Below are 20,800 nucleotides of genomic sequence, written 5' to 3' on the forward strand. Positions count from 1 at the left end.
CGTATATGTATGTCGTGTGTCTATACATGTCATGTGTGACACAAATTTAATTTGTGTCTTATAAAATTTTAAACATATAAATTTGTGTTTAACACGTATAAGACACGACACAATTTAAAATGTTAACACTAGTTTATAAACTCATACACGAAATGACGAATATATGTGTCGTTTATTAAATCTAACGGTGATAATGATAGAGTAAAATTGTGTGTAACAAAATTTAATTTTATATAAATAATTTATAAAGTATAAAATAATTTAAAGATATAATATTCCTAACTAATAATATGGTGACAGGGACATCAATTTTTCTGTCCTTTTAAAACTTTAAATATAAAATGGCTTAAACCTTTAAAATCTCATCAAAAAACCCCTCAATTTCTCATTGCTACGATGGCCTTTCACGTCGCCTGCCCAATTACATGGTAATCTGTTTTTCACCACCAAATTCCATGTATATATAACAAGCGTATACACATTTCCCGCTCTCTCTATATCTTTGTCTAACAGTTTCTTTCTCTTGATTCTAGTCGTCGAATTTGCTACTGCTCGCTAGGGTTTCCACGGGAGGTACAGAATGAAAAGGGGCAAATTGGGTTCTTGGAGGAAATTGATAGGCTCAAGGCGTTTTTGGATGATCCATGGTTGATTAAAGACGATAAGAAAAGGGTACAGGTTCTTGTCCCTAAGGTCGATGTTACGCCTCCTCCGCCACAGGTGACAGTGACTCCTAATGCTGTGGTTTTTGATGGAGGTTGTGAAGATGCTGCGGATGAGATGTTATCGGCACAGAATAAGCGGGCGGCGATGCAAAAGAAGGCGGCTGCCGCGTCATTGGTGGCGGAGGATTATGCTCGGAGATTTGAATCTGGGGATCCGGAGGTAAGATGGTTTTTCGTAATTTTTTATAAATTTATTCCGGAATTCTGTGTTAGTTGAGATGCGTGGGGAGTAGGATTGTGTGTGGTCTAGCGAAATCATTATGAAAAACAGGTTTTAAACTGTCACAGCCTCTTTGAAACAAGCAATTAAGCCAAGAAGACATCTCTATTGACGAAAGTTCATCCTCTTATAGCATCTGTGTATGTGTGTAAACAGTCTAAATAGAAAACGAACTTGAAAATGAAATCCATGGCATAATTTGATGTCATAGTCATCGGGAAAGCCATTCACTGATAGGTAACTGATAACAGCAAGCTTCTGTATTGAAGAAAAGCCATGGCTGTAATAGAAATAACTGAAAATACATTTCTAGTTCTTGCATTTTGAAAGCTTCAAACTGTGATGCTTATAGTTTATAGAGATAACATTTGCAACATTAGTAAGTAATTTCAATTATATGGACTATCATCTTGTAAACTATCTAAAGATTCAATATTAAGAGAATAAAAGAAGTTTAATCCACTCCATGCTTCACATAATTTCTTCATTTCATCTTTTTTGGTAAATATGCTGACCTAAATGGTCAAAGCTTTATTCACACATTGGGAAGTGATGTCATATCATCTCTCATTCATATGTTTAAATCAGGGTGTAAATAAAGATGTAGCTGGAGAAGAGCAAGTTCTCTCTAATGGAAAAGTAATGTGTCGCCTTTGTTTTTCTGGAGAAAATGAAAGAAGTGTGAGAGCAAGGAAGATGCTATCATGTAAAACTTGTAACAAGAAGTATCACAGAAGCTGTTTGAAAACATGGGCTCATGATAGAGGTACAATTTGTTTTTGCTAATAAATGTCATTATTGCTTATATCTTGTTATTCCTATTTCCTAATTGAAATCTTGACTCCAGATTTATTTCATTGGACTTCTTGGACATGTCCTTCATGTCGAATATGTGAGGTAATTTTATGTTATGAAACTTTTACTCAACATGTAACAATCCTGTCCATGCATTAAGGAATTTATTTCCTATTGAATGATTGTTTTTTATTTAGTATGTGACATATATATAAAAAATAGCATATATATTGAACAACTTGTTACTATAGGTATGCAGAAGAACAGGTGATCCAAACAAGCTTATGTTTTGCAAAAGGTGTGATGCTGCATATCATTGTTACTGTCAGCATCCTCCTCACAAGGTAAAGTATGGATTAATTATTATTATTATTATTATTTTTTGGTTTTATAATCAATGATGTTTTTTTAATTTTTTGAAATTTGGCAGAATGTGAGTAAAGGACCTTATTTGTGCCCCAAGCATACAAAGTGTCACAGCTGTGCATCTACAGTCCCAGGGAATGGATCAAGTCTCAGGTATTGCTATATTTGGTAGGATGGAATTAATGAAGGAATGGAATTGAAATCTCCAATGGAATGGAATGGACCATTCTATTCCTTCCATTCGAATGATTTCATTCCATGGCTAGAGGCTGTTTTTTTTTTCTCCTTCACATTGTGGAATTGAATGAAACTTATAACTTAACCAATTTTTTTAAAATTTCATAACTTTAATTAAATTGCTTTTTAATGTTTCAAAAAGTTCAAAAAGTATATTTTACTAACTTTGTTTGAGGTTTTAATAAGTTCTTGTTATGCTTAGTTTTTAACTTATTATATAAATACAAATTTAATAATTTTAAGTAGATAGCGTACAAAGTAAAAATAATAATAGAAGATAGGAAAAGTCATTACATTACTGTAAAATATATTTTTAATCAGTTTTGTTTCTAGTTTCAATAAGTTTCTATCATGTTAAAAATCTTACTTTATCAAATAATATGAAACCCTTCTTCTATTTCCTTTTTTTCTTTCTCATAGTTTCTGTTATCTATTTGACAACTATGCAATCTTTATTTTTTTTTTTATCAATTTTTGCAAAGTAAAAATGGTTTCTTTTACATTATATTATCATTGTTACTCATTACCACTATAACATTTTGAAGGTGGTTTCTTGGGTATACTTGTTGTGATGCTTGTGGACGATTATTTGTGAAGGGAAATTATTGCCCCGTTTGCTTAAAGGTAACTTTATTTATTTATTTTTTAAATATCTATTGTTATAAATTAACTGATAGTGTGTTTTTGTATCAATTAATTCACAGGTGTATAGAGACTCTGAATCTACACCTATGGTTTGTTGTGATGTCTGTCAAAGATGGGTGCATTGTCATTGTGATGGAATTAGGTTTTCTTTCCACCTTTTTATGATATTTAATTATTTCTATTGCTTTATGTATTTAAACTGAAAGCTCTAATACATAATTCAACGTATACAGCTTCTTTAACTATTAAGAACTTGATTTTTTGTTACATCTATATACATACTTATTGCATATGCAAAAATAAACTCTTTACATATGGTAGATAGTTTATATAGTTGATTGACTATTAAATATTGAAACAATCTACATACAAATGTTATAACAATCTGTTTAAAGTGTACATACATGATGTTATCCAAATATGAAGTTTGGGAATAATAATAATAATAAGATTGAAAGTGGAATATTATAAGTGGTTACATTCTTCAAATTACAGTGTCTCTTGATAAGATTTTTTTTTGAAGTAGAAAGAAATGGAAGTAAGATGCCATAATAAACAAATAAAGGGTATTTTGTTGATATTTCTTACTTATAGCCAAAAAAATAAAATGCATATTTCTTATAACTGTGGAACATTTATGCAGTGATGAAAGGTATTTACAGTTTCAAGTGGATAATCACTTGCAATACAGTTGTGCTACATGTCGTGGAGAATGTTACCAGGTATAATTAATTATAAATAAAAAAATCATGGAAGGAATGGAATTGGTCATTCCATTGGAATAGAACTTTCAGATGATTTGAAGCATTTTGTTAGTCTTCATTCCTTAGGGGGTGTTTTTCTTTATTCCATCATGAAATGGAATAAAATATTGGAGTATAACCCATTTTTATTTATGTAATTTTTAAGGGTTTTATGAAGAAAAATCCCATTATATTGGGAAATCTTTTGATAAAGTCCTAAATGTTTTTTTTTTTTTGAAAAGAAAAGTCTGATTATTTTGGGAAAATCACATAATCTGTCATTTCCTGTTAAAATAAAAAAAGGATTTTTTTGTTAATTTGGGCAAAATGTTAAATAGTCAGGGTTTTTGTGTTTAAACTTTATCAAAAAATTTCCCCAAATAATTGGACTTTTCTGCATAAAACCCTTTTGTTAGTGTTACAAATCTTAAAAAAAGCCCTCACATTTTACAACCTTTTTCGGGAAAAAAATGACTAAAACGGCCAAATTGAAAAAAACAAAAAAATGCAAGGTCTTTTTCAGGAAAAAAAAAATAAAGTTGAGGTTTAATCCTTAAAAAGTACAAATCATAAGGTCTTTTATAAGTTTAACCCTATATTCTACAAGGAAATCAAAAACAATTTTTTTTTCCCTTTCGTTATTATCTTCATTTGGCTTTTGATAAGCTTTTACTTTATTTACTTTTTTGCTTTTGTTGATGAAAAAAATCATTATATATATATATATATATATATATATATATATATATATATATATATATATATAATGTATAGAATAAAGTTAAAACTCTACATTGTATTTTTACCTATACCATGAAAAAATTCATATGAAAATCCAATTCTTTCCTACACGTGTAACCAAACAAGACCATGGAATGTAATAACTCATTCCATTCCATTCCTTCTTCAATTCCATCCAACAAAATCATATTCCAATCCATTTACTTTTTCAGGTTCGGGATCTTGAAGATGCTGTTCAGGAGCTCTGGAGAAGAAGAGACAAAGCTGAACATGACTTAATCACTAGCTTAAGAGCTGCAGCAGGATTACCAACACAAGAAGAAATATTTGCAATTTCACCTTATTCAGATGAAGATGATGATACCCCACCCCCACCCCCACCCCCTCCTCTAAAAAAAGAATATGGCCATTCTTTAAAGTTTTCCCTCAAAGGAATAACCGATAACAAATCCCCTAATAAAAAAAACAAAAAAAAATCTTCTAAAAGATATGGAAAGGAAAAAGGACACAGTGATGCTCAATCTATTGGATCCATCACAGGCGATAATAATAGTAATAAAGATGAAGATGTGGAGTCTTTTAGAAGCAGCGAATCGGATTTGTATAAAAACAAAAACAAGCTTGTTAATGAGATTTCTGGGACAAGTTTTAAGTTTTTTAAAGATAAAATGAAGGAGGAGAGTGGAAAAGATGTTAAATCAAAGGACATTAAGGGGAGAAAATTGGTTATACATTTGGGTGGGAGACATAAAACTTCAATAAATTCTCCAAGGTCTGACGTGTCAAACTTCCTGGTTGACCAACCGTTGACCACTCCAAATCGTATGTTTTTGAAAAAAATTATTTTTGATTTGAAATTTAGAGTAAATTACATCAATGGTCCCTATGGTTTGGGGTAATTTGCATGCTTAGTCCCTAAAAAGACTTATTTAAATAGGTGGGGTAGGTAAGCTAAGGTAAGGTGAGGGGTTGGGGTTGTGTTTATTTAAATAAATTAAAAAATCAAGGGCAAAATAGTATTTTTAGGTAAGACAGGGACCTTCCAAGCTAAAAAATTAAGTTAGGGACCAAATGTGCAAATTACCCTAAGCCATAGGGACCATTTGTGTAATTTACTCATTGAAATATTTGCTTTATTTTATTCTGTTTGTGTGGCTTATTACAGGTGGTGAAGACATGGTACAAGAAAGACCAAAAGATAATTATTTGGACATGCTTGCAAATGCAAACTCATCTAAGCTCTCTGATGTAGAAGGTAATGATTATTATTTATTAATTAATTTATATTACAAAGTTTTTCAAAAATAAAAATAATATATTTGTTCTTTATATTTATCTGCAGGAGACAGCTTAAACCATGATGATGAAACCGGTGTTTCGTTTGGTAAAAGGAGCACGAATAGGAGCGTGACACCTGGCAGTGGAAGTGAAAAAGTTACGCCTTCGTTGAGACTGAAATTCAAGAACCCGTATTCAGATGATCAGAGCTTTGTCAAGGGTCAAAGGTCAAAGAGAAAGAGACCTTTGACTTTTATGGATAAGTCATCATCTTTTGTTCAAGAAGAAGATAATAATAATAAGAATAAAAATAAAAATAAGAAGAAAGGGGATGGAAACTCGTATGATGAGATCATGGATGCAAAATGGATAATTCAAAAGTTGGGAAAACATGCAATTGGAAAAATCGTTGAAGTTCATCACCCATCCAATAATTCCTGGTGAGTTTTATTATTATTATTATTATTATTATTATTATTATTATTTTTATTTGGAATAAATGCAAGAAATAACAATATATTTTATGAAAATTGTGATATGATATAATGTTAGGCACAAGGGAACAATAATTGAATTTTGTGAAGATACGTCAACTGTATTGGTTACTTTAGATGATGGAAAAGCAATGAATGTGGATCTTGGAAAACAAGGAATCCGCTTTGTTTCAAAGAAGCAGAGACTGTAAAAAGTAAAACGATTGTGGTAATTTTTTTTTACTTTGTGTTAATTGATCAGTGTAGTTAAAAAAAATTTAAGAAATGATTTTTTTTTTATTTGTAATGTGTAGTTATTGCTAGATGTGTTATTGTACCCGAATGCTTAGCTTGTGATTGGTAATGTTAACTTGGCCATTTTGGCATGTTTGCACTACATGACATCACAAAACAGAATGTACTAAGTTTAACTACCTTGGATTTTGGACTAAGGGATGTCGACAAAAAAATATAATTTTCTCCCATGGATAAAGGAATTGTTTTTGATATCTTGTTTGAGTAAAAGACGTAAATGTCCTTCTCGTTCCCATTGTTGGAAATAGCTCTAAAAAGCTTAACCTAAAAATAAGACATGTGAGAGTTTTAATATTAACTAGGGAAGGTATCCCCCCGCAACGCGGGGGTTAGAAGGGGGATTGTAATTCTTGATTACCGAGGTGGTACCACCACCTACCCCCACTATCACCACCGCCACCCCCATCCACCTATCGTCACCACCACCATTACCATACAACATATAGCACCTAAAACTGGCCAAACAGTTGTGATGATGATAAATAGCTTGAATCCAACATCAAACAAAGAAACATATCCATCATCAATTCAGATATACATTTTTACTTTTCATTTCTTTGAGAACTAATCCAATGCTTTCTTCTTTGAAAGTCAAGGAAGGTAATTATAAAAATTTAAATATACATTTTAAACATCCAACAAAAATAGATAAATGGGATACCATTCATAAAAATAAATAACTAATATTCAAGACAAAACCATTTTACAGAGAGTGCAAACCTTATATTATACACAAAACACATACATATATAGACACATACAAAGTTACAAAGCACATATACATACAAAGAAAGATCATGGACGGTTATCACTTAAAAACAAAAATTAAAAAAAAAAAAAAAACTTTGAAACTAAACAAATAAAATCATGTTAGTTAGTTGTCAGATCAAAGAATTTTGGTAAATTAAAATTCAGCTTAAGTAACTAAAACCAAGCAAAAACATCATCTAACTTATTGCTTTTTCCTATTCAGAGAAAAGAATGTGATTTGATCATTTAGGGGTAAAGCCATGGAAAAGACAGTTTATGAGTACATATCTGCTTCTTCTCTAGGTTTGGTTATTTTTTAAATTTGTTTCTTGTTCATCAAACCTGGAACCAAATAAAAAGATAGGCAGTGAAAAAATAAACTGGGTAAGAAAAAGGAGAAAGGACTAATGGAGGAAAAAGCTAATAAGTGATCTACTCATTTTCATGGTTAATCAATCCAACACTTTCTTGGGGTCCTTCCTCCTCCTTCTGTCTCAGACATAGTCAAAATCTTCAAGTTTAGACAAAAAGACCATATCATTTAGTAGACATGCAATAATATAACTGAGTATTTAATGTGAGTATATATAAATACTTAACAATATTAAAATCAATCCCTGATCTGACTAAAATTGTAGCTTCCAGAAAATCAAAATTAGATTAGTTTGCACTTTTCTCAATCCACATTAAAAATTCAGCCTAGACCATTCACCAAAAACTATGTTATCAATTACTTTGAAGAAGAAGAAAAAGGAACCCAGTGTTGATTACCCTTCCAGTTTCTTTCAAGTAAATATGAATATTAACAGATGGATAGACAATAATGTCCTTACGTTTTCTGTTTCAACATTTTTTATTCTTGTAATAAGCTATTATAGATTAATGTGATAATTGATTCCAATTACAACAATAAATACCATATACATTTGAAAAGCAGAACATTTGTGAAAGGTGAAGAACCACTTGTGAATAATTTATATTTGAATGAGATTCTTCTTATTTTTATTCACATAAGTTTGAGTTAATCACACATTAAGTGCATTAACGGAGCAGATATCCACATACTAACAAACAAAAAGAACTTATGACAACATAAAAGAATAGTAGGTGTAGCAGGGATACCTATTTGACAACAAAGTTTAGGGAAATATCTCCAATACCAAAAGCTAGAAGATGATGTAAGGCAATACTAACAGCCTACCAAAAGATGGTTCAAAAGGGTAAATGATAACATAAAAAGATTTGAAGTACAATTATTTGCCCTTTGAGGCATATTAACAAACACCTTGCATGCTAAAACCAACAGAAGATCCAGAAACGATTTGTAGTAACTCCTTTGAAAACATTCATCTAATCAAGCTCCGTCTCAGAATCGGGCTAAAACCCCAGAAGAAATTTGAACCTATGGTTAGGAGAGAGGGAACACCAGACAACTGAAGCATAAGAAAGTGAAACACGGAAGCATAAGAAAGCTGAGAAACTAAGTTGACACTTACCTGAGTTCGTACTTACCTGATTTCGTCCCTTTGGTATTGAAATGAGATAACACTTGACAACTGAAAACTGAAGTTGGAACATGGAGACCAGGTTACCTCAACACAGATGTTGAAATCAAACAACGCCATTAGAAGAAGTAGAAGAGGGCAAACAATAGGCTATTGAAATCGGAACAACTTTGTTCATGGAGGTCGGATTCTTCACTTCAAATATCAGATAGAAGTTACCAAGAGTACAAATAAAACCCAAACTTTCACCTCCATCTCAACCACCGCCAAATCACTGGGCAAATAAATCGAAATCAAAGCGAAATTTGCTCATATATAAATAAAAGCGAATTCTTTTCAATCGATTTCTAAATAATTAAGAAATCTTAGTAACATCGAGTAACTGACCTTGCAATGAAGATTCATATGAGAAAATTATGTGGATTTGATAGCCATCGGAGGTGGAGACGGTGTGAATATGGTAGAAGCAGGTACCGATTGGCAATGGTGTTGGACGACGATTGTGGGCGGATGATGGAGCGGTAAGCGATGAAGAGAGCCGGCATCAATTTCCAATCAATTTAGAGGCGGTGGGAAAGGAAGCGGTGGAAGATGGAAAGAAGCGTGTAATCGAAGCGGGTGTCGTCTGAAATCAGTAGTCATGTTGATGGTCGTCGGACATTGATGGAGATCGGAGGAAGTGAGAGCAATTGAAGTGAATGGCGGTGGATGAAGGAAAAAAAGGATTCTGTGAGGAAATAGAAGAGATACGGTGGGGATGGAAAGCACAGTCGAAGAAGACGGCTTGAAAGCATCTGGTATTCAGATATCGAGCATCGGTGGTGGTGGGGTGTGGTGGAGTAATGTTATTGGAAAATAGAAACAGTGAAGGACACTGTATTGAGAACAGGCAGTCGGTGGAAGGAGAAAATAACGCGTGGAAAATAAAATAAAAAAATAAAAAATAAAAATCAGAAGTAGTCCAATCAACAGGAAGTACTGTTCAATTGGGAACACTTCTTTAATATAATTATATAATGAAGTAGGGAAGTGTAGGTAGATTTATAGTTTATACAATGAGTCAATGATGTTTCATCATGTAAATTTTTTTTTACGCCACAATGCTTTCACTGTTTCACCAATTTATTCAACAATTATTTATGGGTTGGGTTTAACCTTTCACTTTTTTCTTTGCTATTGGTTGGTGTGGGGAGCACAAGGTTTGGGTTTTGAAAGTTATCTTGGTTGTTATAGTTTGTACTTGAAAAAAATGTTTTTTTCCTTATAACTTTAGATTTTACTTATCATCATTCATGTTATAAAATGAAGTTCTAAGCAAATAACATTATGTTTTATGGGTTACCAATGTAAACGAATGCTTGCATGGACGATTCTAAATCATTACAAGACTTTCAAAAAAAGAAATACTTAATACTTTTTTTTTCTTCAAAAAATACTCATGTTTTACCTATTCGTTGTTAATTTAGCATTCTAACCTGTCACCAACAAGTAAATTGAGTTTATTTTATAATGTCCCTACAATTTTTTTTTAAATGACATCACTAACATCAGGAACAAAAACTTAATAAAGAATGCTAAAATGGAATTATGCTAATGTAAGGATGAAGTTCCTCTATTTATATCCTGTCACAAGATTAAATTTGTTTTCGAAGTCTACACTAATGCTATTTTCACAAGATTATGGTGTTTCTTTTAATAGTGTACCACTGTTATACCTTTAAGCCCATTTTATCTCGAGTATGACCAACATTTCATAATGAGTACTAAACTTATTTGAAACTTTATGGATCGAGGATCTCAAAACATTAGCTTTTTTTAATATATATATATATATATATATATATATATATATATATATATATATATATATATATATATATATATTTACATTTGTAATCTCCGACATGAAATCATCTCTTGGACACTATATCGATGGAGGATCTCAAACACTAGTTTCATATGAACCATGAAGGGATCTCTAGTAGTGATTGGAATGTCTAATCATGATTCAAAACATATTTTCCTAAACATCTCTATTAAGCGTAGAGAACAACCAATCTCGCTGACTTGTCTTCATATGTTTTTGGTGGTCACTTAGGCATCATGGTATCTCTAGCAAAATTTGGTATTGATATTGTCCTATTTAATCATATATTTTGGGGGTAATTATCTTAGTATTTAGAGCTTAATTTATATAATTAAAGATAAAAGGTACTTAAAATGCTTTGAATTGGATAATTATAGCTAAATTTGTGGTTTGCAACAAAATGTAGAAGTTGGAACTGATTTGGAGCTGATAAGGACTGGAAAACAAAAACTGGTAGAAAAATCAAAAGCACATCATGCCCTCTTCAAAAGCACGCCGCACCGCATCATATTCAGAAAATTTGGATTATGATAACAAGAAGATCGAGACCGACTTGAATGCAGATTAGCTTTTGCGGCACGAAATTTAAAGGGTCGCGACTCTACGTTGTTGACTATATAAATATATGATTTCACAACCCTAGTTCGATGTGTAGCCACGAGAAACCTTTGGTACGAAGAGAGAAGTTGTTTATAACCTTTTTTGGTCGATTTGAAGGCTGCAAAACACGATATCAACATCGTTTTAAAGATCAAATATTGGAAACATTATTTAATCATTCAGTTTGTCTTAGACATCAGGATTAACAATACTTTTATGATTGTTTTCTATTTTCAGTAGAAATTATGGGATACAACCTTTTAGATGGTTGCTAAATACTATGGTTCGATTTATTAAATGGATGTATGAAGTTTGATTATTTATTACACATGATTGATAGTTTACCTTATGTAACAAAGTTTTGATTTTTATTATCTACAACTGAGTTTAATGTAATTTAGAGGACCAATCTAATTATATGAACTTGTATCTTAATTAGTTTATTATAATAAACTGTTAGGACTAGTGATAGACCAAATTCTAGGGTTAGATAATATAATTTTTAACTTGAATATGTAAGAAAATATTATATATCCATGCATGCTAGATTAATTGTCATGATCATTGATAAGAAATCACTAGATTAATTCATTTATAATTCGAGTATTTAATTGGTTATTTAGTTAGCTAATCACATGAACATTGTGCTAGTTTCTTTGTAATTATTAGTATTCGTTCATCGGATCAAGATAACTAGTCACAATAATCAACTTGTTAAATTCATTGCACTCTAATAAATCAACCATAAGATGAAACAACCCAAAAATACGACCCAAAAATTTCAATTTTTATCATAACAAAAACATAAAACCAAGTATCTCATAACAACATCATACGTCGCGTGTTTCAAAAACCATGATAAAATACTGAGAGAAAGAAAACTGTATCACAACTGTATCCAAACATATCAACTAACAGAATCAACTCCCAGGACAAAAACTGAAGTTGTGGTGTGTGCGATGCCATCATCCCGAGCTCTTCCCTTTGCTTGCGGAAGTACCTGAAACCAAAACTGAAACTGTAAGCACGAAGCTTAGTGAGCTCCCCCAAACTACCACATACCATACAATACATATAAAGCACATACTGGGCCTTGCCCACTGCATCAGACCGAAGTCTGGAACTAGCTGCATCAGACCGAAGTCCGGAACTGACTGGGACCTTGTCCCCTGCATCGGACCAGAGTCCGGAACTAACTGCATCGGACCGAAGTCCGGAACTGACTGCATCGGACCGAAGTCCGGAGCTAGCTGCATCGGACCGAAGTCCGGAACTGACTGGGACCTTGTCCCCTGCATCAGACCGAAGTCCGGAACTGGCTGATCATGGCATAGCATAACGCATATCAACTAATATAAACACATATACTGCATACTGCATCGGAATAGAGTCCGGAACACATAACACAAACATGCTTGAATCACAAAGACATCAAGCACTCTAACTACTACATCGGACTAAAGTCCGGGACTACTGCTAACTAAACGGGCTGGCATTGTGGCCGTAGACCCGTTCCTACTGAAAGGAAACTCACCTCGTGAACTGGCTGCTGTATGAATGGCTCTGGAAGCTAACTGCTGCTGCTCTGGTATCTCCCCGGCTACAAATCCATAAACACACTCAATCAAATGCTACACACTGCACTGGGGTAAAATGACTCTTTTACCCTTGGTCAAAGTCAACTCTCTCGGTCAAAGTCAACCCACAGTTGACCTGACTCGCCGAGTTGGGCCGCCAACTCGCCGAGTCTCTAGTCTCACTTCTCAACCCTACTCGTGGCTACTCGTCGAGTATGGCATCGACTCGACGAGTATCCTCTCGACCTAAGAACTCAGACAATCTGCATCCGACTCGCCGAGTCATATGAACAACTCGACGATTTGTTCTTGAGCTAAGAAGATTGCCTTGGACTCGCCGAGTTGTATGAACAACTTGTCGAGTCCCTCCATTACTGATTCTGCCCTCCAACTCACTGAGTCCACTCTACTACTCACAGGTTTCCACTCGACATCACTCAAAAAGGGGAAAAACAGGACTCGCGACTTGACTCGCTGAGTCGTTCTTCCGACTCGCCGAGTCACATCCATGCAGCTACTCTAAACTCGATTCTGCTTGAATCCAGCGCCTAAAACTTATAGATCTGGGCTTCCTTAGCTCGATTAGCACGTAAAGATTCTATCTTTACGTGCCCATAAGCGACCAAGAAGATAATAAGGCTCAAAAAGCAATATAAAGGCTAGATCTAGGGTTCTTATGCAAAGCATCTTCAAAAAGGCAATAGATCCGGGCTCTACAACTCCTAAATGAACAGATCTAGGGATCTCTCGACCTATTAAGGCATCCATACAACTATAAGGCTTGGAAAATGTATCAAACTAGCCCTAGAAGAGTTCTAATGGAGGTCTAAAGCATAAAACAGAAGGAATCCGAGAAATACCTCAATGAACTCTGATTTTGCCCTTGGATCTTTGCTCTACACCTCTTCTCTTTGCTCCTTTCTTCTTCTTCTTCTTCAAGCCTTCAAAATCTACACAAAAGCACTTAAAAAAAATAAGGGATGGATTAGGGTTTCTCACAGCTCTCTGAGGGTGAAGGAGGCGAGTTTGGGGCACATAACATTGCTTAAATAGTGAGCAACCCGGGGATTTAGGGTTTCTTCCAGGCAGACAGACTCGTCGAGTCCCGAATATGGACTCGCCGAGTCGCCGACTAACACGTGCACGAAAACTCGACCCTACTCGACGAGTCAGGCCATAGACTCGCCGAGTCCCTCAATAAAACTTCTAAATAAATGCCACGGGAACAACATACCAGAGATGGGACGTTACATAAGAAAATAGGATGATTCGAAATCTAAATGGAACTACTTTAAATCGATATAAATCAAGTTCGTTGTGTTGTTTTGCTTTAGTTTGGTTATAAATCAAGTTTAATTTAGTTATTTTCTTTATTATCTAAATTAAATCATATCAATTCTCTTTGTGTTTGACACCCTTATTTACTGGAATGCGTGTAAGTGGGGACTAAACGATTAAGTGATTTTACTAATAATTATTCATTTTATTAAATAATTAAAATACTCAAATAAGATAATTTTTTGTTATACGGGTTGCAAACTATGTAAATTTTTATTTATCGTATACACGTTATGTGGACAAATATTATGCGTATATAATATTTATAGAAAATCTTATTATAAAATTTATCGTTGAAACAATAAAATAAAGTTTAAAAATAAAAGATTATTATGATAAATAATCTTAATGAAAGTTGTAGTCGTGATGAAGATCCCGTGGATATAAAAAACCCCTAAATTTGACTTCGTTATGAAGAAGTTATGATTTTTCGAAGTTTCGCGTTCAACCCGACAAAATAATGTGTGTCATAAAAAGTGAATTGGAGATCGGTTGCTTTTTTAGACAAAACAATCTAAACGAAAATTGATCTCCTTGTAAATACGAATTCATCGATATAAATAACGTCGAGAACAAAGTTTGTATGAAGAAGTTATGGTTTAGATCCTTTCATCCAAACAAGGTGACACACACAATATCACAAGCTCGAAGGTCGCTAGTTGCAAGAGAGGTATGTAGTTCTTCCATATTTATGTTTTTATAGGGTAACAATAATAGCATGAAAATTATATCCTTAGGTTGCATGAACACATAGGATTTTATTTTGTTTCCGTTGCCATGATCATGTGTTTAGATGCTTAGAAAACTAACAACCTTGACAACCAATCCATCCCTAGCACCACATCAGAACCTCTTACCCTATCGACAAAAAGCCTTGCTTCAAACTTTTCTCCATTTATTTATGTACAACAATTTGGGTACCCTTAACGTATCGTAACATGCTCTCCGGTTGCTACCTCTACTATATAAATCTCATTAAGGGGTACTAAAGGCATATCAAATTTCTTTCGAAAATTATGAGATACAAAAGAAAAATTTGCACCCAAGTCAAATAAAACACTTGCAATTAGGGAGTTTATAAGTATTGTACCTGACACCACATCATGTGCCTCCTTAGCTTCTTCTACAATCAAATAGAATGCACGAGCTCTCACCTTCACCGTCCCGACTTCTTACTAGCACTTAGAGTTACCCTCCCACTATTCTTTTTTGGGCAATTTGTGTTGATGTGCCCCTTCTCATGGCAAGAATAACATTCTACATCTTTGATCTCCTTCTTACACTCAAATGGCTTGTGATTGAGGTCTCTACACTTGTAACACACTTTACTCCTAAATTTGCACTCACTAGAATGAACCTTTCCACACCTTCTGCAACTCGGAATCTCCCCCTTCTTTGAGATACCACTAGAAAATCGACCCTTCTTTCTAGAACCACCTTGCTTTTATTGAGATCTTTTCTCTCCCACCTGATGTTTTTCTCTAGTCTTCCTAGCAATCATGTCCTCTATGTTCTTAGCAGCCATTATCGTATCATCCAAGATATCGAATTTCTTCACTTCCACTTTATAATCAAAGAGTAAACCCTTCACAAACCGACTAATGTGACCCCATTTTAGTTGGGAGAATATCCCCTATAAACATCATCCTATCAGAGAACTCCTTCGCATGCTATTTCTTCAAATCAAAGAACTCATCCACCAACTTCTTAATGTCACGTGGAGCACAATTCTTCGCCTTGACGCATTTGATAAACTCTTCCCAAGACATATTAGCCTCCATGTAATCTCCCAAAGTCTGACGTACTCTTTCCAACCAAATAAGGGCTTGACCCTTAAGCACTTGAGAAGCATAAATCACTTTCTAGTCGTTACGGAAACCACTAGCTCTAAGAACTCGATTAGTTTCGATGATCCACTTCATAGTCACATTCAGATCATGACTTCCTTCATATTCACTCGGTTTGCACGCCATAAATGACTTGAAAGAACATCCCTTCTTCATATCTCCTTGAGGGAGAGAAACATGAGAGGACTCTTATGTTCAGGACACACCCACTACAAATTGTGTACTAATAACGAATGATACACCCCCGAAAAATGGTGCACCCACAACAGACGAAGCAACCAAATGGATCTATGGAAGTGTCTGAACATGCTCTCCCAAATGTGCATCATGAAACTGATGGGTTTCGAGCCTCATTAGAACAAACAAAGGGCAACGGAAACGATAAACAATTTGATCTAATACTCAATATATAGAAAAAAGCGCCTTCAATTTCTTAGTTGGCTTCTTCTTCTACTGAGCTAGTGGATTGGACTAGATAACCTAAAGGAAAATTCCTTTTCTATGACAAACCCAATACGCAAACAAGAAACATATCAAAGTAATCCTCGAACTTTAGCTTCAAACAGAATCAAAACCTCGATTTTGTTATTCGACCACAGCGTGGGAATTAAACTGTCACGATGTGGGAATGAGAATTCAGGATTCTTTAGGGTTTTTGAGAGTTTTGAACTTTGGTAGCTTAGAGGTATATTTCTCAAGTGTCAAAACCGGGATTTGAACCTTCTATTTATAGGGAGGTGATTTGAAACCCTAAAGATAATTGGAAAATATAATAATAATTACCTATGGTATTCAAATTATTCTGGAATATTCCATATTCCTTTATTTACTTTTAATTAATTAACAAAACAAGTCCCCCAAATAAATATATTTCAGTTCTGCTTTATTTTGTTCTCGCGTGTAACCCAAAAGGATATTGTTATTTATAGTAATATTACCGATTTGTTATGTCTATGGGCACTATTCTCCATCAGCTCCCACTTGCACTTATCCATTAACAATTGACCGATCCAATACTTACTAGGAACAATAGTGAGTTACAGTCCATTGCAACTACTGTACTTATCGCAAGAATGCTATAAACAGTTCTAAGACTAGTGGATTCAAATTCCTTTGATCTTCATGACATCTATATGAATTAGAGACACATATAATAGTCAATATCAGAATTCAAGATTATGTTCCTGACACAGATTTGTGATGACTGCTTTTAACTGCTAAATTGAACACATTAATTTCAGTTAGGGCTTCGTAGAGTACTTTAGATGTTAGCACCAAATCATCAAGGGGACCAGAGATATCAACTTCTCCATTTCTGGAAGAAGGGTGAAATAAGCTTTGACTACATAGGTATGTGATATTCCTCATGCAATATCTAGTCAAACCATGTATAGATGTTGGTTATGGACAACGTTGGGGAAAAACCAAGATACAACAGATTATAGGACAAAACCTCATGCATCTCCATTTAAAGAATAAGAAATATAGTTGTCTTAATTTACTCATGACATGATCCATGGAGTAATCTTTAAGTGTGGTTACTCCAATACTTAAAATCTACATTTTCAAGTACTCATCAGTATTGGTCAAAAGACTTAGCTATGTTCATCTCTATGAACAATCTACCAATAGTATGCCAATCTTAACTCACTACTATCTTCCAAGAGTAGGACTGATTGTAAATGTTTGAATAAAAAATTATTCTTGAAGTGGTTCAACATGCAAAAATAGAACACAATAATATTCTAAATGAAATGATTGATCTCCATCAAATATTAATTTCTCCACTTACTGATTTTCATATCAAAAAATATACCTATATTGCATCAGTTCCTAAACTAAAACCAAACTACACACGCATATGTAATGTCATTAGATCTTTATATGACTTAATTGACTATGATGTTCTTTACATTAGTGAAGGTACTTACTAAGTATTTACCATGTGTGGTTATGTAAATTGGGATCCAAAAACGAGGTAAATTCACCTTATAGTCACAAGAAACTTCAAGAGAACCATCAATGATTGAATACAACATTGGGCCACTTTTGAATTTCTTTTAGTCATGCAGTTTGTCTTTGTAATCTAGCTAACTTGTAACACCCTGCTTTGAGAAGTTTCTTATTTCAAGATTTTGGACAACAAATGGATCAAGTAAAGGCCTTAGGCTTCAAAGGAATAAAGTTTAGACCCTATTGGATGTTGATAATATTGATTATGTGATTTAAGGCCTTGGTTTGTGTTTTGGAGTTAAAGGGTAAAACAGGAAAAGTGATGTTACAGACTTATTTCATGAATTAAGGATTTTATTTCAGTGTGTTTTAAGTAAAAAGTAACTATATAGAAGTGTGGGGCTCGTCAATACCTTTTTGTGGATATAAGGATCGCTGAAAATTGAGTTGAAACGAAGAAGTTATAGTTCTTTGAAGTTGAGGTGGATTTGGGTGAAAACCGTCCCAACGACATGACAGTTGCCACAATACAACGAATCATTTCCATGTCACGATGATTAGTCAGGCCCAAGCCTATGATTTTAGGGTTTTGAATGTATATAAGCATAAGGTTTTGCATTTTTGGGCATTTAGCAGCCTCCATCACATCTAGAAACCCTTGGGAGAAACCCTAGCCTCCACCTTCAAGATTTGAGCTTCTCGTCTCTCCTCTCTCATCTTTTGTATGCTTTTTATGATATTTTGATGAAGTTTGAAGATCAAGAAGGTTCTTTTGGTTGTATGGAAAGTTGTTTAAAGTTTGGATCCATCAAAGGCACTACATTTATAGACTATTGTAAGTATAAAGTTCCAATCTTGCTATCTAGTTCTTTAGATCTTGTCATTTGGGTTTTTTTGACACTTTTGGTCCATTTTATGAGTGATCTTGGAGTTGATTGGACTCCAACATCTTTTGATTAGTTTGGAATTCTTCTTGGACCTCATGGACTAGGAAAGTTATGATCTTTTGCCTTCCTTTTTATCCATGCAAGGTGTAACAACCCGAAATTTCGTACCATTGCTTGTAACCTTTTCGTAACTCATTTCGATAATCCGATCGCCGCTTCCAATTTCGTTTCCGATTCCGTCATTTAATTAAGTCATTAACGTGTATTTTATATTATGACTTAATGGGTGTCCTAATACCTTTAGAACTCATTCTAACACCTCATATTAGTGATCGGAACATTTCTAGAATCAACCATATCGAGTTACGGCAACTTGATCGGGTGCGACCAAAAGCCCCGTCTAACGCCGGTATCGGGTAGAATTCCACTATGTCCAAATCCCGATCACTATTTAAATTGACCTAAGCCTCCATTTGAAGCTTTTTCTTCATCTCACTACTCTCTCTCTAACCTCTCTCCTCAACCAAAGATTCAAGGTCCAAAACATTGAATTAAGGCTCTAAATCTATGAGGTAACATCCCCAACTTGTTGTTTAACCTCTTAGGCCTTCAAATTCGTGTTTAAATTATCATTTTGGACCTGGAACATGTGTTTACGGCCTAGGAGCATGCTTGGGCCGTAAACACCTAAAAACTTGGGTTTTAAGCAATTAAACCCCTCCAAATCAATTTTGGGACTTAGATACGACTATATGGCTTACAAATTCGGACTTAGAGCACCCTAAACATGAGATTTGAGGATTAAAATTGAGTTTACTGCCCAATAACTTGCTTGGGCCGTAAACTCCTCATACATGGGGAGTAAACTCATTTTCTAGTGTTAAAAAGCCATATAACTTCACCAATAGCCTTGGAATAAATCCTAGAATCATCTAAAAATAGTTTGGGGACCTTCAACATGTCAAACACCCTCCAATTAGGTGTTTACGGACATGACACCCCAAGAATATGTTCCAGGGCCGTAAACTCCTAAAGATGAGTCATTTGGTGCCCTAAATTCATACCAAGGCTTGTAAAAATTATAGGAATCACATGTGATTAATTTAAGGCCATTAAATCATCAATCTAAGGGGGTATAGGAGTTTACGGACATAAACTCTATGTTTAGGGCCGTAAACTCCCTTAAATTGTGTTATTGGTGATTTAATTCCATCCCAAGCCTTAGATAAATTCATCCCAATCATCCCTCAAGTGTTATTGACCATTAAGCACCCTAAACCTTGCCAACATGAGTTCACGGCCGTGAACTCATGTGTGAGTAGTGTATAAGGCCGAAATCTCCCTAAGGAGTTTACTCTTGAAGAGTAAACTCAATTCCCAAGTCCCAAGCATCAATACACGTCCGTATATGTCACCCGGGTCACTCCAAACACTCGTTTTGAAGTGTTTTCGCTCATTGGAATGTAATATCATATCTAATTAGTAATTTAAAATCTAATTAGATATATTTGTATACCATTTCATATTACATAGGAACCTCGCATGTTATCAAGCCTCGAACCGACACTTAGCGTCCGAACCGACACGTTTTATCGTCTGGTGAGTTCATACCCCTACCCTTTTTCAATGGTTTTTAAATGTTTTCAGGGGGGGAATACAAGCAAAAGTACAAGAATACCTTGTACTTAAATTCATTATTTCATTTAAATGGTTTTATATTGTCACACTTTTAAGAATTGAAAACCTACTAACAAACTTTTTAACTTGCAGAGTTGTTTGTTCAGACGATTTTAATTCTTATTATATACTGTTATGTTTCACAATTGATTGTTCACTCTTATATTGATAGAGATCATATAACATTGTAATGTCTGTAATAAAACACCCTAGGCTCGAGTGTAAAGGATAGACACCATTAGAAAACATAAAACATTTGTA

At 34.2% G+C, this 20,800-nt stretch overlaps 1 protein-coding gene and 1 long non-coding RNA gene across 4 annotated transcripts; one reads left to right on the top strand and one right to left on the bottom strand.

The window, feature by feature from the left end:
• The first annotated feature begins 349 nt into the window (after window positions 1–349).
• On the top strand, window positions 350–6,620 carry LOC145101268 (RING/FYVE/PHD-type zinc finger family protein). Its single transcript, XM_079038451.1, has 13 exons — window positions 350–428; window positions 534–885; window positions 1,534–1,711; window positions 1,793–1,842; window positions 1,992–2,084; window positions 2,171–2,259; window positions 2,889–2,967; window positions 3,048–3,130; window positions 3,632–3,710; window positions 4,685–5,294; window positions 5,638–5,727; window positions 5,815–6,190; window positions 6,303–6,620. The coding sequence occupies exons 1-13, from the start codon at window positions 397–399 to the stop codon at window positions 6,433–6,435; spliced, it is 2,244 nt and encodes a 747-aa protein (XP_078894577.1). The 5' UTR covers window positions 350–396; the 3' UTR covers window positions 6,436–6,620.
• Window positions 6,621–7,250: 630 nt separating this feature from the next.
• Window positions 7,251–9,660, bottom strand: LOC145101272 (uncharacterized). Of its 3 annotated transcripts, XR_013705572.1 has the most exons (4): window positions 9,181–9,660; window positions 8,411–9,067; window positions 7,725–7,799; window positions 7,256–7,630 (listed from the first exon to the last, which is right to left on the bottom strand). It is a non-coding gene; the product is annotated as an uncharacterized LOC145101272 (long non-coding RNA). The 3 variants fall into 3 exon arrangements; XR_013705570.1 differs by having other exon boundaries at window positions 7,251–7,630; window positions 7,725–9,067; XR_013705567.1 differs by having other exon boundaries at window positions 7,255–7,799; window positions 9,181–9,659.
• Window positions 9,661–20,800: the final 11,140 nt, after the last annotated feature.

Source organism: Lactuca serriola, chromosome 1, assembly GCF_051521515.1.
Source record: "Lactuca serriola cultivar US96UC23 chromosome 1, Lser_US96UC23_V15, whole genome shotgun sequence".
Lineage (NCBI taxonomy): Eukaryota > Viridiplantae > Streptophyta > Magnoliopsida > Asterales > Asteraceae > Lactuca > Lactuca serriola.